General features: G+C 46.7%; 1 protein-coding gene across 1 annotated transcript in view; it reads left to right on the plus strand.

Moving 5' to 3' along the window:
• Positions 1 to 16,594, plus strand: part of GLG1 (golgi glycoprotein 1) — a 176,766-nt gene that overhangs the window by 145,367 nt on the left and 14,805 nt on the right. Inside the window, exons 17-22 of the mRNA XM_084644808.1 lie at positions 70 to 187; positions 1,681 to 1,773; positions 5,641 to 5,778; positions 7,629 to 7,752; positions 8,150 to 8,292; positions 8,599 to 8,700. Coding sequence (XP_084500934.1) covers positions 70 to 187; positions 1,681 to 1,773; positions 5,641 to 5,778; positions 7,629 to 7,752; positions 8,150 to 8,292; positions 8,599 to 8,700 — 718 coding nt within the window. The remainder of the gene's footprint in view (positions 1 to 69; positions 188 to 1,680; positions 1,774 to 5,640; positions 5,779 to 7,628; positions 7,753 to 8,149; positions 8,293 to 8,598; positions 8,701 to 16,594) is intronic.

Consider the following 16,594-nt stretch of genomic DNA (forward strand, 5'->3'; position numbering starts at 1 on the left):
GGCCTGGTGTACAAGGCCAAGAAATGAGTTGGCATATGTATAAATAGGGACGGGTTTCCTTTTCTGCAGGGTGGATGTGGTGATCTGTCTAAGCACTACAGTGCGCAATGACACACTGCAGGATGCCAGGGAGCAGAGGGTGTCTCTGAAGTGCCGCAAACAGCTGCGCGTCGAAGAGCTAGAGATGGTAAGTATGCATGGGGCTCTTGAGCATCTATTTTTCAATATTAGTTTCCTCTCTTGCATACTTTGGAAAACGAATTAAGCTCATGAGATACAGCTAACCCACTTTGTACTTGGAGAGCTGAAAGGAACAACTTTTAAAGCAACACATCAAACCCAGTTGCCTTTCAGACTCACAGTGATGACTTAGTGTTCTGATGCTGGCTGCCTGAATCTAGCTCTTAATACACAACCACTGACTCCCTCTAGCCCCCATGAGGAAAGTGTGAACTGTATTTTACACATGAGGAAGTTGAGGCACAGAGATGAAGTTTTGTCCAAGGCCACCCATTGAGTCAGTGGCTGAGCAAGGATTAAAACCTCTCTAGAGCAGGCTAACTCCTTCTCTGGCATTGGTAGTATTTACATTAATAGAGCCACAAGACTTTTCCCCCTACATTATTTTGTGTAAATGGTGAAGCTCTGACTGACCATCCCCAGCACCCTCAGAGGCAGCACGCTCAGTCTGTTGGTCGGGGGGAGTGAATGCCTTGCAGCACTGAGCAGCACCTTCAGTTAATGAGCACACCAGGATGTGTTCCCATCAGTGTTCTGACCTTTAATCTTCAATCAGAAGGAGGTTGGCTGTCTTGGACCCTGGTGTGGAGGGAAAGGGAGGAATCTTCACTGCTGTAGAGGAACCCTGCATTTAGAGGAAGAAAGGAAACCCCACTCATTGTTAGTATTCTGTGTGACCTCAGATTAAATGCAAAACAGTTGCTTTAGTAAAGCGGTGTAAAATAGAATTTCACTCTAAGGTTGTGTCTACACTGGCACTTTCAGTGTTAAACCTTTATTCATTCAGGGCTGTGAAAAAACACCCCCCCACCCCCCAAGGGAGAAGTTTTAGCGCTGAAAAGCACCAGTATAGACAGCACCGGTATAGAGAGCTCTCCCCTGGCAATAAAGCATGACTACGCTGCCCACGTCACAGCGTTGCCATGGCCGTGCTGTCACGTGGGCAGTTGTAGACATACCCTAAAACCCACAGCCAGCTGTAAGATGTGACTGTATCTTGATCTGCTGCATAGATTTGCAAAACTGATTATTCACTGGCTTTCACCACTTGCCCTGACCAGGATCATTCAAACACACAATCAGGTAAGTGTGGAAAATGAAGCTGGTGAATATACATAAGTGACAGACGTCTGTGAGTGGGACAAGGGAGCCAGATATTGTCAGTCCTGCAAGGAAAGGTAGCCAGTGAAAAGTACCCAGAGTGGGATATGCATTCAAGATAGTACCTAGACATGTGACAACTCAGTGACTTTTTCAGCACTGATCATTCTTACTCACTAGATCATTAACTTCTAAGCACTAAAGACTTCTCTTTTGTGATACTCCAGTGCCTCCTTTGTCTGCTGTTGTGAATATGCTGTAGTCCCTGGATAAAACACAAATTGACTTTCTGATTGAGTTAGCTAACTGCTTGTTTTCCTGGGTCTACTTATCTTACAGACTGAGGATATTCGACTTGAACCAGAGCTGTATGAAGCTTGTAAGAGTGATATCAAGAACAATTGCCCGAATGTGCCCTATGGCAATGCACAGGTGATGAGCTTCTTAACTATTTACAGGTTTCAGAGTAGCAGCCATGTTAGTCTGTATCCGCAAAAAGAAAAGGAGTACTTGTGGCACCTTAAAGACTAGCAACTTTATTTGAGCATAAGTTTTCGTGAGCTACAGCTCACTTCATCGGATGCATACTGTGGAAAATATAGTGGGAAGATTTTGTATACTGTGACATGGTCGGGCCAGATGGCTATAGGAGAGTAATAGAAAGTAGATATATTAGCCCCAGGCTAAGTAGGTCCCTTTTCCCTGTGTAAGGTAACAGGGAAGGTTCCAGAACAATCAGGAACCTTCTGGAGACCATTAAGACAGGCTGATTAGAACACCTGCAGCCAATCAAGAAGCTGCTAGAATCAATTAAGGCAGGCTAATCAGGGCACCTGGATTTTTAAAAGGAGCTCACTTCAGTTTGTGGTGTGCGTGTGAGGAGCTGGGAGTAAGAGGCACTAGGAGCTGAGAGTGAGAACGTGGACTGAGGAGAACAAGCATTATCAGACACCAGGAGGAAGTTCCTATGGTGAGGATAAAGAAGGTGTTGGGAGGAGGCCATGGGGAAGTAGCCCATGGAGTTGTAGCTGTCGCACAGCTGTTCCAGGAGGCACTCTAGACAGCTGCATTGCACAGGGCCCTGGGCTGGAAGCCAGATTCCCCCCAAATCCTCCCAACTCCTGGTCAGACACAGGAGGAGTCGACCTGGACTGTGGGTGCAGAAAAACGGCCAAGCTGAGGGCTGCCGTGAAGCTCGAAGGCGAGCAAATCTGCCAATAGGCACAAGACCCACCAAGGTAGAGCAAAAAGAAAAGGAGTACTTGTGGCACCTTAGAGACTAACCAATTTATTTGAGCATAAGCTTTCGTGAGCTACAGCTCACTTCATCGGATGCAAGGTAGAGCAGGAACTTTGTCACAATACACAGAGAACATGAAACAATGGGTGTTACCATACACACTGTAACGAGAGTGATCAGGTAAGGTGAGCTATTACCAGCGGGGGGGACCCTTTTATAGTGATAATCAAGGTGGGCCATTTCCAGCAGTTGACAAGAACATGTGAGGAACAGTAGGGAGCGGGGAAATAAACAAGGGGAAGTAGTTTTACTTTGTGTAATGACACATCCACTCCCAGTCTTTATTCAAGCCTAAGTTAATGGTGTCCAGTTTGCAAATTAATTCCAATTCAGCATTCTCTCACTGGAGTCTGTTTTTGAAGGTTTTTTTGTTGAAGAATTGCCACTTTTAGGTCTGTAATCGAGTGATCAGAAAGATTGAAGTGATCTCCGACTGGTTTTTGAATGTTATAATTCTTGACATCTGATTTGTGTCCATTTATTCTTTTACATAGATACTGTCCAGTTTGGCCAATGTACATGGCAGAGGGGCATTGCTGGCACATGATGGCATATATCACATTGGTAGATGTGCAGGTGAACGAGCTTCTGATAGTGTGGCTAATGTGATTAGGTCCTATGATGGTGTCCCCTGAATATATATGTGGACACAGTTGGCAATGGGCTTTGTTGCAAGGATAGGTTCCTGGGTTAGTGGTTCTGTTGTGTGGTGTGTGGTTGCTGGTGAGTATTTGCTTCAGGTTGGGGGGCTGTCTGTAAGCAAGGAATGGCCTGTCTCCCACAATCTGTGAGAGTGATGGGTCGTCCTTCAAGATAGGTTGTAGATCCTTGATGATGTGTTGGAGAGGTTTTAGTTGGGGCTGAAGGTGACGGCTAGTGGCGTTCTGTTATTTTCTTTGTTGGGCCTGTCCTGTAGTAGGTGACTTCTGGGTACTCTTCTGGCTCTGTCAATCTGTTTCTTCACTTCAGCAGGTGGATATTGTAGTTGTAAGAACCCTTGATAGAGATCTTAGAATCATAGAGATCTTGTAGGTGTTTGTCTCTGTCTGAGGGGTTGGAGCAAATGCGGTTGTATCGTAGAGCTTGACTGTAGACAATGGATCGAGTGGTGTGGTCTGGGTGAAAGCTGGAGGCATGTAGGTAGGCATGGTGGTCAGTAGGTTTCCAGTATAGGGTGGTGGTTATGTGACCATTGCTTATTAGCATTGTAGTATCCAGGAAGTGGATCTCTTGTGTGGACTGGTCCAGGCTGAGGTTGATGGTGGGATGGAAATTGTTGAAATCATGGTGGAATTCCTCAAGGGCTTCTTTTCCATGGGTCCAGATGATGAAGATGTCATCAATGTAGCGCAAGTAGAGTAGGGGCGTTAGGGGACGAGAGCCGAGGAAGCGTTGTTCTAAGTCAGCCATAAAAATGTTGGCATACTGTGGGGCCATGTGGGTAGCCATAGCAGTGCCTCTGATTTGAAGGTATACATTGTCCCCAAATGTGAAATAGTTATGGGTGAGGACAAAGTCACAGAGTTCAGCCACCAGGTTAGCTGTGACATTATCGGGGATACTGTTCCTGACGGCTTGTAGTCCATCTTTGTGTGGAATGTTGGTGTAGGGGGCTTCTACATCCGTAGTGGCCAGGATGGTGTTTTCAGGAAGATCACTGATGGACTGTAGTTTCCTCAGGAAGTCAGAGGTGTCTCGAAGATAGCTGGGAGTGCTGGTAGCGTAGGGCCTGACGAGGGAGTCTTTATAGCCAAACAATCCTGCTGTCAGGGTGCCAACGCATCATCAAGGATCTACAACCTATCCTGAAGGACGACCCCACACTATCAGAGGTTCGTTCACCGGCACATCTATCAATGTGATATATGCCATCATGTGCCAGCAGTGCCCCTCTGCCATGTACATTGGCCAAACTGGACAGTCTCTACGTAAAAGAATAAATGGACACAAATCAGACGTCGAGAATTATAATATTCAAAAACCAGTCGGAGAACACTTCAGTCTCTCTGATCACTCGATTACAGACCTAAAAGTGGCAATTCTTCAACAAAGAAACCTTCAAAAACAGACTCCAATGAGAGACTGCTGAATTGGAATTAATTTGCAAACTGGACACCATTAACCCAGGCTTGAATAAAGACTGGGAGTGGATGTGTCATTACACAAAGTAAAACTATTTCCCCATGTTTATTTCCCCCCCGCTACCGTTCCATTCTTGTCAACTGCTGGAAATAACCCATCTTGATTATCACTACAAAAGGTGTGTCCGTGTCGTCCCGTCCCCCCCGGCGCTCTCCTGCTGGCAATAGCTCACCTTACCTGATCACTCTCGTTACAGTGTGTATGGTAACACCCATTATTTCATGTTCTCTGTGTATATAAAATCTCCCCAATGTATTTTCTACTGCATGCATCTGATGAAGTGAACTGTAGCTCACGAAAGCTTATGCTCAAATAAATTTGTTCGTCTCTAAGGTGCCGCAAGTACTCCTTTTCTTTTAACTATTTACATGTCAGTTTTCACTGCACACAGCCTGTTTTTGAAAAACATCCTTGTCTCACTAACACACAGCATTAGACTTGCATTTTGGAGTATTTTCCAACTTTTGTGAGGATTAGAGCATTTCAGTGTCCAGCTTTTTCTGCCTAACATCAGAGCACAATGTGACAATTGGTTTATCCCTTTGTACCGTGCCAAAGTGAGGGATTTTGTAAATCTAGTTGAGTAGGAAGGTGTCATGACCATCTGACTAAAACTAACAAGTGGCTAGCTGAATACAATCTGGTCTACAGTACAACATTAATGATTTTTTGTGTGTGTATGTCGGGGGGGGGGGGGGGGGAGGATTCCAGCCTCTGATGCCTAGGATTTAACAAGTACAGATACTTGAAAATGAGCCCACAGGGGAACACCAAAAGTATTTCTTGACCAAGTATGAGGGGAGGATTTTTACAAGCGGTGTGCCTTTCTCAACTGTTGTCACACTGTCTTGCTGCAGATTATTGAGTGTTTGAAGGAAAACAAGAAGCGTCTGAGCAACCGCTGTCACCAGAAAGTGTTTAAACTGCAGGAGAATGAGATGATGGATCCAGAACTAGATTACACACTCATGAGGGTCTGCAAACAAATGATCAAGGTAACAGTAGCAGGCTGACCAGTGAGAGGATGGATTTGAGACCACAAGGAACGTTAATTCACCTAGAACTCTCAGCATATTCATACTTGACACAAGGCTGGGGGGGAAAGGGTTGGTTTTATTTAAAATAAAATAAAACCCAAGTTCCGCATTCTCTACGATGATTTATTTCCAAAATGGCTGCTTCGGACCGTGCTGCTTTTTTTTACACAACATAACTGGGTCTTTTTTTTTACTTATCACCTTGAATCAGCATGAGTGTTCTTTCAGGGATCTCCTCTTTCAAATGCACTCCCTGCCTCCAAATGCCAGGCTGGGGTACAAGCAAATCTTTTGCCTGGAGTATCAGCTGGTGTTGGAGGAGAAAGGGGGTTGATGTGCTGGAGTTTTTGATAGAACTTGGATCTCGTCTGTCCTGCTTCTGCACTGGATCCGTTTCTGTCAAAGGACAAAAAGTTGTCAAGAACACAGATTGATGTAACTCTTTCAGTTCACCGCTAATACAGACTTTTATCAAGTGACAGATAAGGCAAAATCATATAGCTGCTCTGGCCGCATGCAAGATTAAACCACCCTCAAGATCAGAATGCTGACACCTTGTAGTCAGGAGACAACATTAAACACTAATAAACACTTTGCTGGATAGCTGGAGGAGCCCAGGGCACTGAGTTAACATGGAGAGTTAATAAAAAAAAGTAACCTGGCTCCATTTATGGCTGAGGCTCAATGTCTGACTGTAGAGCTGGTAATGGACCCAGGCTTTTAAAAAAAATCTGTAGCATAATCAAGGCTAGCGGAAGGTTACCACACCACAGAAGCTCCTAGAAGTAGAGACCCTCCCTGTAAGAGCAGGATCCAGCAGAGCAGTGATTAGTCTGCAGAGTGTTTGTCAATCCATTGATCTAGATGGACAATTTTATCACTGTGCACTACATGCAGCTCTCCAGTGCTCCATAAATTGCACTGAGTACTGCCTTAGTGTTCTGGTGTCCTGCACCACACCTGTGGCACAGGGCAGTGACTTGTAGGTACGATCACCAGATTCCATTTATTCCTGTTTCTGGAGCAAATAGGGAGAAAGGAAAAAGATGTATATGAGACCCAGAAAAACATAATGGAAGTTTTGCACCAAAATGTGGAATGAGAATACTGTGAATGGGGAAGTAAAGGGGCGTCTGGCTTTGCTTGGTGGTACTGACATAGAGCAGCAAGCTGCAGCCTGGGACCTCGGAGGAGGGATAGCTCAGTAGTTTGAGCATTGACCTGCTAAACCCAGGGTTGTGAGTTCAATCCTTGAGGGGGCCATTTAGGGATCTGGGGCAAAAATAAGAGACAGTACTTGGTCCTGCTGTGAAGGCAGGGGACTGGACTGGATGACCTTTCAAGGTCCCTTCTAGCTCTCCATATTTTTTAGGTTGGATATTAGGAAAAACTTTTTCACTAGGAGGTGGTGAAGCACTGGAATGCGTTACCTAGGGAGGTGGTGGAATCTCCTTCATGAGATATTTTTAAAGTCAGGCTTGACAAAGCCCTGGCTGGGATGATTTAATTGGGGGTTGGTCCTGCTTTGAGCAGGGCGTTGGACTAGATGACCACCTGAGGTCCCTTCCAATCCTGATTTTCTATGATTCTCGGTTGCTAGGAGCTATTCAGACAGTGCTGCGTAAAATGATGTTCCCCTCCTTTCTCTCCCCTGCCAAAGCAGAGTGTGAGAGGAATTGCTGTTGGTGGTGGGTATTGGGAGGGAGAGTCAGTCATGGTCCCTCTTTGGCTTGGGCAGACAGATATTTAGTCTCCCTTGTGAATGCTTGACGTTTCATATGCTATAAAACCTGGCTTTCCCTTTGCAGAGGTTTTGCTCTGAAGCAGATTCGAAGAACATGTTGCAGTGTCTGAAACAGAATAAGAACAGTGAGGTGATGGACCCTAAATGTAAACAAATGATCACCAAGCGACAGATCACCCAGAACACAGGTACCATGGCCTCCACTTCACTTTTTTATCCAGGGGAAGAAGCTAGTTCCCTGCCTGGGCTGAGAAGTGATCTGCACAGCCTTAACTGCAGACAGCTTCCCTTCATTTAATTCCCCTTCACCCAGAATCTAAGAACAAACAGTCTCTCCACCCTAGTTACTGAGTGTCATGTGATTATTGGTTTCACTTACTCCCTAGGCTTGTTACTATGTGGTCAATTTCTTCGAAGTAAGAAGTCACAATTTAACTCTTTTAAACTGCTGGAAGACAGTGTCACCCAGAAGGAATTCCTCCTACAGATTCTCTTTGGAGCTCTGTCACCTTGTTGACACATCTTTTTTTCCAGTAGTGTGTAAATTCTAATGCAGTTCCTTTCCATCTTTCCTCTCTTGGTTAGATTACCGCCTGAATCCAGTGCTCAGAAAGGCCTGCAAACAAGACATCCCCAAATTTTGCCAAAATATTCTGAGTACAGCTAAGGATGATGCAGAGTTGGAGGGGCAGGTTGTCTCCTGCCTCAAGTTGAAATATGCAGACCAGGTGAGTGAGGAAGGTAAATGTGTAAATATGATCCGCATAGAAACATGCGCAGCAACTCTGATTAACCCTCCGTCCTAGTAAATTAGACTCACTCGCAGTGTATGTGTGTGTAATCTGGGGCGACCTACGAATAAGAGTCCATGTGCTTTGCACTCACAATTTAACCTTCATTATCTCTTAGCCTTCACTATAGAATAAACATCTTAAATGCATTTAACCCTATTATTAAAGGTGCCAAGACATCTGACTTGCAAAAATCAAGCTCAGTATTTGGTTGGCTAATTGCTATCTTTCTCCTCTTGATAGCGTCTGTCTCCAGACTGCGAGGATCAGATCCGAGTAATAATCCAGGAATCTGCTCTTGATTACCGGCTAGATCCCCAGCTGCAGATGCACTGTTCTGATGAGGTAGGAGATGTGACCACTGTGCCCCTTAGTTCAGTTGAAAGCTCTCCTCAGCAGCTTCACACTCAGTTTCACCCCTTTCTAACAAAATGAACCCTTTTGACAAGGCAGCTTAACTACTCAGAGCTAGTTCCAGGCTCTCTGTCTGCAACTTGTGCCTAGAACAAAAGATTTGTATTCTTCTGCACAATCAGTATTTCTAAGTCAGGCTTTGCCTCTGGTATGCATATTGACACTGATATACTCTAGAAGTACAAATCATCATCATCACTTGTGCAAAGCAGACAAGTTAATGTATCCTTTTGAGTTGCCCATCAATCGTAAGTGAACCAGAGTAGCTGAAATCTGCTTTGTAGTTTCCATGTCAGCTTAAGCAATGGCTCATGAATGACATGTTTCATGCTAGAGCTGTGATTGTGCCATTTTTCTTCCCCGGCTCATGCCTCTTTGACATGGGCATCTCAGAGCAGCAGTAGTAGGCATTGGGGTCAGTAGGGTTGTCGTTTTGAACAGGCTGGCTGGCTGAGGAGCATAAGAGGAGCCCTTGCGCCATTGGAGAGAAATAGGAATGTCTCTAAAACTGGGAGGTGGCACTGCTGGCAAGGTGGAGGGAGAGGAGGAGAGACGGGAACTGTGAGCTAGTCCTTAGATGTCTTAAAGGATGAATATACGGGTCCGTGGAGATTTTAGGGTTAAATTGTACAGCACCCGGTCGAAAAGGGACCCTGGTGGCTCCAGTCAGCACCGTCAACTGGGCCATTAAAAGTCCAGTCAGAGGAGCTAAGGCAGGCTAGTCCCTACCTGTCATGGCTCCACACTGCACCCCAGAAGCGGCCAGCAGGTCCGGCTCTTACATGGGGGCGCCCACGGAGCTCCGTGTGCTGCCCAAGCACCAGCTTCGAACTCCTGTTGGCCAGGAATCATGGCCAATGGGAGTTGCGGGGGCAGTGCCTATGGGCGAGAGCAGTGTGCAGTACTGCCTTCCACACCTCTGCCTTGGAGCCAGACCTGCTGGCCACTTCCGCGCAGAGTCAGGACAGGCAAGGTCTGCCTTAGCCCCACTGTGCCGCTGACGAGCCACCCAAGGTAAGCCTGCGCCCCTGCCCCAGCCCTGAGCGCCCCCCACCCTGCACCCCAGAGCCTGCACTTCCAGACGGAGTCCTCACCTCCTCCTGCATCCCAGCCCAGAGCCACCTCCCACACCCTGAACCCCTCTGCCTCAACCCGCAGCCCCCTCCTGCATCCTGAACCCCTCATCCCCGGCCCCACCCCAGAGCCCTAACCCCCTTCTGTCCCCCCAGCCCAGTGAATGTGAGTGAGGGTGGGGGAGAGCGAGCCACCAAGGGAGGGGGAATGTAGTGAGCAGGGGGCAGGGCCTCAGGGAAGGGGCAGGGCTAGGGTGTTCAGTTTTGTGCGATTAGGAAGTTGGCAACCCTAATAGCACAACATGTAGAGGTCATTCTTAATCCGTTCACTGACCTTCTCTTGCTGCATAGGACGTGTTGAGTACATTCCAAGCAGGCCACCTTTGTAACAACTCATAAGATAAGCCTGCCTTAGTGAGCGAGATTAAAAGAATTATTGGAACTGCCAGGCTCTTTGAGACATAGTTACTAGAAGAGTATTTTCTCTCTGTAAAGAGTAAGCAAGTAAGCTGTGATTGCCACAGTTGTCTTCAAATGAAGACAATGTTTTTATAAGATTATGAGTTTTCCAAATTTGGGCCCGCCTTGTGTTGAAAGTTTTGCGGTGCACATTCAGATTATCTGTCATTCTTTCTCTCTATAGCCTCTTACTGTAGAAATAGTTTTTCTTGGATGATTGTCTCCTAGTGAGGCCCCTATGTGTAATCCACTTGAGATGTGCATCTGCTTGAGGCTGGATGATATTTTTTAGCAGGGTCCGGAGGTCCGTTCTTGTGTCCTACACCTTTCTGTGCTCCCTTCCAAGGAGATAAGGCAGCCCGCCCCAGCGCTTTTCAGTTCCGTTCTATCACCTGTGCTCTGAGACAGAACCCCTCTAATATCCGCAGGTTACCTAGCATTTCCTTTTCTTAGCTGTAAATAGTTTTTCTTTACTAAGTTAGTTTTAGATAAGCTCTTTAAAGAACTTTTGGGGTTCTCTCCCACCCCCTTTATACTATGCCCAGGGCCCCAGGTTTTAAGAAATGTGTGGTGTGTCTCTGGGCCTTCCCAGTCAGCAACAGCCATAACACCTGCTTGTATTGCCTCGGGAAACTCCTATCCCCTCCAAGTGTAGCATCCCTGCACAAAGGAGGTTCTTAAGGTTTACTGTTGGTCTAGACCGGTACTAAGTGCTGTTCTCATTCAGCCCCTTGGGAGTGTCAAGGAGGTTCATGAAGGTATTATTGGTTGTGGTGGCATATCTGTCGTCAGGGCAAGTCATTGTTCCCCTACTTGGATGGCTGGTTGTCCTCACGGAAATCATGCTAGGAACTTCAGATAGACTCTCAAGGAAGTGCTACACAGCAAAATGGAAGAGATTTTCCAAATGGTAACAATGTCATCAGGTATCCCTGGAAAGTTCCCGGATCCCCCTTTTATTGGGCTGTTTCCCCTCCCTGAGGATATCAGGATTATCGCCAGCTCCTTAAGGGTACAGTTGGCAGATCATAGAATCATAGAATATCAGGGTCGGAAGGGACCTCTGGAGGTCATCTAGTCCAACCCCCTGCTCAAAGCAGGACCGATCCCTAAATGGTCCCCTCAAGAATTGAACTCACAACCCTGGGTTTAGCAGGCCAATGCTCAAACCACTGAGCTATCCCTCCCCCCCGATGATAGTGCCTGTCACCCCTGGATGTACAACTATACCATCTTTGCCCATCCGGTCCCAGTATGAGGTGTTTCTCTGGTGCTGAAACCATCCCTGGCGTGAGACCTCAGTTTAGTCCTATCTGAATCCCCAATTGAGTCCTGTAGCCTCATGTTCTTCAGTCATTTATCCATGCAAGTTGCCCTTGTCGCCATCACCTTGGCAAGGAGTGGGAGAACAGGCAGCCCTTATGGCAGAGTCTCTCCCTACACAGTCTTCCATAGGGTGCAGTCACAAGGAGACTTTGGCCCTAATTTCATTCCCCTAAACTTTTTGTCTCCTTCACTGGAGAAATGAGAGGAAAAGCCGTCTCCTCGCAGAGACTTTCTAAATGGATTTTGGGCTGCATTCTGCTTTGCTATGAATTGATTGAAACCCATGCCAGGCAAGGGGTTAGGATACACTCAGCTAGGTCAGGTAACCTCTGTAGCTTCCCTGCAAGACCTCTGTCATCTTTAGATAAGTAGGGCAGCAACGTGGAGGCCCTCTTGTAAGTTTGCAAGATTATGCCCTGGTGCAGACTTCAACAATGGATGTTTCCTTTAGTAAAGGTGTCCTTCAATCAGTCGTATGGTAGGGGTCCTTGTACCCACCACCTCTGTGCATATTGCTTGTGACTCACCTCGAGTGGAATACACAAAGGAATCATCACTTGAAGAAAAAGTTTACTTATCCTGTACAGTAACTGGTTTCAGAGTAGCAGCCGTGTTAGTCTGTATTCGCAAAAAGAAAAGGAGGACTTGTTGCACCTTAGAGACTAGCAAATTTATTTGAGCGTAAACTTTTGTAAGCTACAGCTCACTTCATCGGATGCATTCAGTGGAAAATACAGTGGGAAGATTTATATACATAGAGAACATGAAACAATGGGTGTTACCATACACACTGTAATGAGAGTGATCAGGTAAGGTGAGCTATTACCAGCAGGAGAGCTTGGGGGGGAAAAACCTTTTATAGTGATAATCAAGGTGGGCCATTTCGGGCAGTTGACAAGAACGTCTGAGGAACAGTGGGGGGGGAATAAACATGGGGAAATAGTTTTATTTTGTGTAATGACCCATCCACTCCCAGTCTCTATTCAAGCCTAAGTTAATTGTATCCAGTTTGCAAATTAATTCCAATTCAGCAGTCTCTCGTTGGAGTCTGTTTTTGAAGGTTTTTTTTGTTGAAGAATTGACACTTTTAGGTCTGTAATCGAGTGACCAGAGAGATTGAAGTGTTCTCCAACTGGTTTTTCAACGTTATAATTCTTGACGCTTGATTTGTGTCCATTTATTCTTTTACGTAGAGACTGTCCAGTTTGACCAATGTACATGGCAGAGGGGCATTGCTGGCACATGATGGCATATATCACGTTGGTAGATGTGCAGGTGAACGAGCCTCTGATAGTGTGGCTGATGTGACTAGGCCCAATGATGGTGTCCCCTGAACAGATATGTGGACACAGCTGGCAACGGGCTTTGTTGCAAGGATAGGTTCCTGGGTTAGTGGTTCTGGTGTGTGGTTGCTGGTGAGTATTTGCCTCAGGTTGGAGGGCTCTCTGTATCATAGAATCATAGAATATCAGGGTTGGAAGGGACCACTGGAGGCCATCTAGTCCAACCCCCTGCTCAAAGCAGGACCGATCCCCAATTAAATCATCCCAGCCAGGGCTTTGTCAAGCCTGACCTTAAAAACTTCTAAGGAAGGAGATTCCACCACCTCCCTAGGTAACGTATTCCAGTGTTTCACCACCTTCCCAGTGAAAAAGTTTTTCCTAATATCCAACCTAAATCTCCCCCACTGCAACTTGAGACCATTACTCCTTGTTCTGTCATCTGCTACCACTGAGAACAGTCTAGAGCCATCCTCTTTGGAACCCCCTTTCAGGTAGTTGAAAGCAGCTATCAAGTCCCCCCTCATTCTTCTATTCCACAAACTAAATATCCCCAGTTCCCTCAGCCTCTCCTCATAACTCATGTGTTCCAGTCCCCTAATCATTTTTGTTGCCCTCCGCTGGACTCTTTCCAGTTTTTCCACTTCCTTCTTGTAGTGTGGGGCCCAAAACTGGACACAGTACTCCAGATGAGGCCTCACCAGTGTCGAATAGAGGGGAACGATCACGTCCCTCGATCTACTGGCAATGCCCCGACTTATACATCCCAAAATGCCATTGGCCTTCTTGGCAACAAGGGCACACTGTTGACTCATATCCAGCTTCTCGTCCACTGTAACCCCAGGTCCTTTTCTGCAGAACTGCTGCCGAGCCATTCGGTCAGAACGAGGAGTAATAGTCTCAAGTTGCAGTGGGGGAGGTTTAGATTGGATATTAGGAAAAACTTTTTCACTAAGAGGGTGGTGAAACACTGGAATGCGTTACCTAGGGAGGTGGTGGAATCTCCTTCCTTAGAGGTTTTTAAGGTCAGGCTTGACAAAGCCCTGGCTGGGATGATTTAACTGGGAATTGGTCCTGCTTCGAGCAGGGGGTTGGACTAGATGACCTTCAGGGGTCCCTTCCAACCCTGATATTCTATGATTCTATGATTCCCTAGTCTGTAGCGGTGCATAGGATTCTTCCGTCCTAAGTGCAGGACTCTCCACTTGTCCTTGTTGAACCTCATCAGATTTCTTTTGGCCCAGTCCTCCAATTTGTCTAGGGCCCTCTGTATCCTATCCCTACCCTCCAGCGTATCTACCACTCCTCCCACTTTAGTGTCATCTGCAAACTTGCTGAGGGTGCAATCCACAGCATCCTCCATTTATGAAGATATTGAACAAAACCGGCCCCAGGACTGACCCTTGGGGCATTCCACTTGATACCAGCTGCCAACTAGATATGGAGCCATTGATGACTACCCGTTGAGCCCGACAATCTAGCCAACTTTCTATCCACCTTATAGTCCATTCATCCAGCCCATACTTCTTTAACTTGCTGGCAAGAATACTGTGGGAGACCGTGTCAAAAGCTTTGCTAAAGTCAAGGAACAACACGTCCACCGCTTTCCCTTCATCCACAGAACCAGTTACCTCGTCATAGAAGGCAATTAGATTAGTCAGGTGAATGCCCTTGGTGAATGCATGCTGACTGTTCCTGATCACTTTCCTCTCCTCTAAGTGCTTCAGAATTGATTCTTTGAGGAACTGCTCCATGATTTTTCCAGGGACTGAGGTGAGGCTGACTGGCCTGTAGTTCCCCAGATAACGCCTTCTTCCCTTTTTGAAAGATGGGCACTACATTAGCCTTTTTCCAGTCTTCCAGGACCACCCCCGATTGCCATGAGTTTTCAAAGATAATGACCAATGGCTCTGCAATCACATCTGCCAACTCCTTTAGCACTCTCGGATGCAACGCATCTGGCCCCATGGACTTGTGCACATCCTGCTTTTCTAAATAGTCCCGAACCACTTCTTTCTCCACAGAGGGCTGGTCACCTCCTCCCCATGCTTGCTACCCAGTGCAGTAGTCTGGGAGCTGACCTTGTTCCTGAAGACAGAGGGAAAAAAAGCATTGAGTACATTAGCTTTTTCCACATCCTCTGTCACTGGGTTGCCTCCTTCATTCAGTAAGGGGCCCACACTTTCCTTGGCTTTCTTCTTGTTGCTAATATACCTGAAGAAACCCTTTTTGTCACTCTTAACCTCTCTTGCTAGCTGCAACTCCAGGTGTTATTTGGCCTTCCTGATTTCACTCCTGCATGCCCGAGCAATATTTGCATACTCATCCCTGGTCATCTGTCCAATCTTCCACTTCTTGTAAGCTTCTTTTTTGTGTTTAAGATCAGCAAGGATTTCACTGTTAAGCCAAGCTGGTCGCCTGCCATATTTACTATTCTTTTGACACATCGGGATGGTTTGTCCCTGTAACCTCAATAAGGATTCTTTAAAATACAGCCAGCTCTCCTGGACTCCTTTCCCCCTCATGTTATTCTTCCAGGGGATCTTGCCCATCAGTTCCCTGAGGGAGTCAAAGTCTGCTTTTCTGAAGTCCAGGGTCCATATTCTGCTGCTTTCCTTTCTTCCTTGTGTCAGGATCCTGAACTCGACCATCTCATGGTCACAGCCTCCCAGGTTCCCATCCATTTTTGCTTCCCCTACTAATTCTTCCCGGTTTGTGAGCAGCAGAACAAGAAGAGCTCTAGCCCTCATTGGTTCCTCCAGCACTTGCACCAGGAAATTGTCCCCTACATTTTCCAAAAACGTCCTGGATTGTCTGTGCACCACTGTATTGCTCTCCCAGTAGATATCAGGGTGATTGAAGTCTCCCATGAGAACCAGGGCCTGCGATCTAGTAACTTCTGCGAGTTGCTGGAAGAAAGCCTCGTCCACCTCATTCTCTGGTCCAATGGTTTATAGTAGACTCCCACCACTACATCACCCTTGTTGCTCACACTTAATCCCGAGACTCTCAGGTTTTTCTGCAGTTTCATACTTGAGCTCTGAGCAGTCATACTGCTCTCTTACATACAGTGCAACTCCCCCACCTTTTCTGCCCTGCCTGTCCTTCCTGAACAGCTTATATCCATCCATGACAGTACTCCAGTCATGTGAGTTATCCCACCAAGTCTGTTATTCCAATCACATCATAATTCCTTAACTTTGCCAGGACTTCCAGTTCTCACTGCTTGTTTCCCAGTCTTCGTGCATTTGTGTACAGGCACTTGAGGTAACTCGCTGATCGCCCCTCTTTCTCAATGTGAGGCAGGAGCCCTCCCCTCTCACACGCTCCTGCTCGTGCTTCCTCCTGGTATCCCACTTCCCCACTTACCTCAGGGCTTTGGTCTCCTTTCCCCCGGTGAACCTAGTTTAAAGCCTTCCTCACTAGGTTAGCCAGCCGGCTTGCGAAGATGCTTTTCCCTCTCTTCGTTAGGTGGAGCCCATCTCTGCCTAGCACTCCTTCTTGGAACACCATCCCATGGTCAAAGAATCCAAAGCCTTCTTTCCGACACCACCTGCGTAGCCATTCGTCGACTTCCACGATTCAACGATCTCTACCCCGGCCTTTTCCTTCCACGGGGAGGGTGGACGAGAACACCACTTGCGCCTCAAACTCCTTTATCCTTCTTCCCAGAACCACGTAGTCCGC

This window comes from Lepidochelys olivacea (assembly GCF_965140295.1).
Source record: "Lepidochelys olivacea isolate rLepOli2 genome assembly, chromosome: 12".
Lineage (NCBI taxonomy): Eukaryota > Metazoa > Chordata > Testudines > Cheloniidae > Lepidochelys > Lepidochelys olivacea.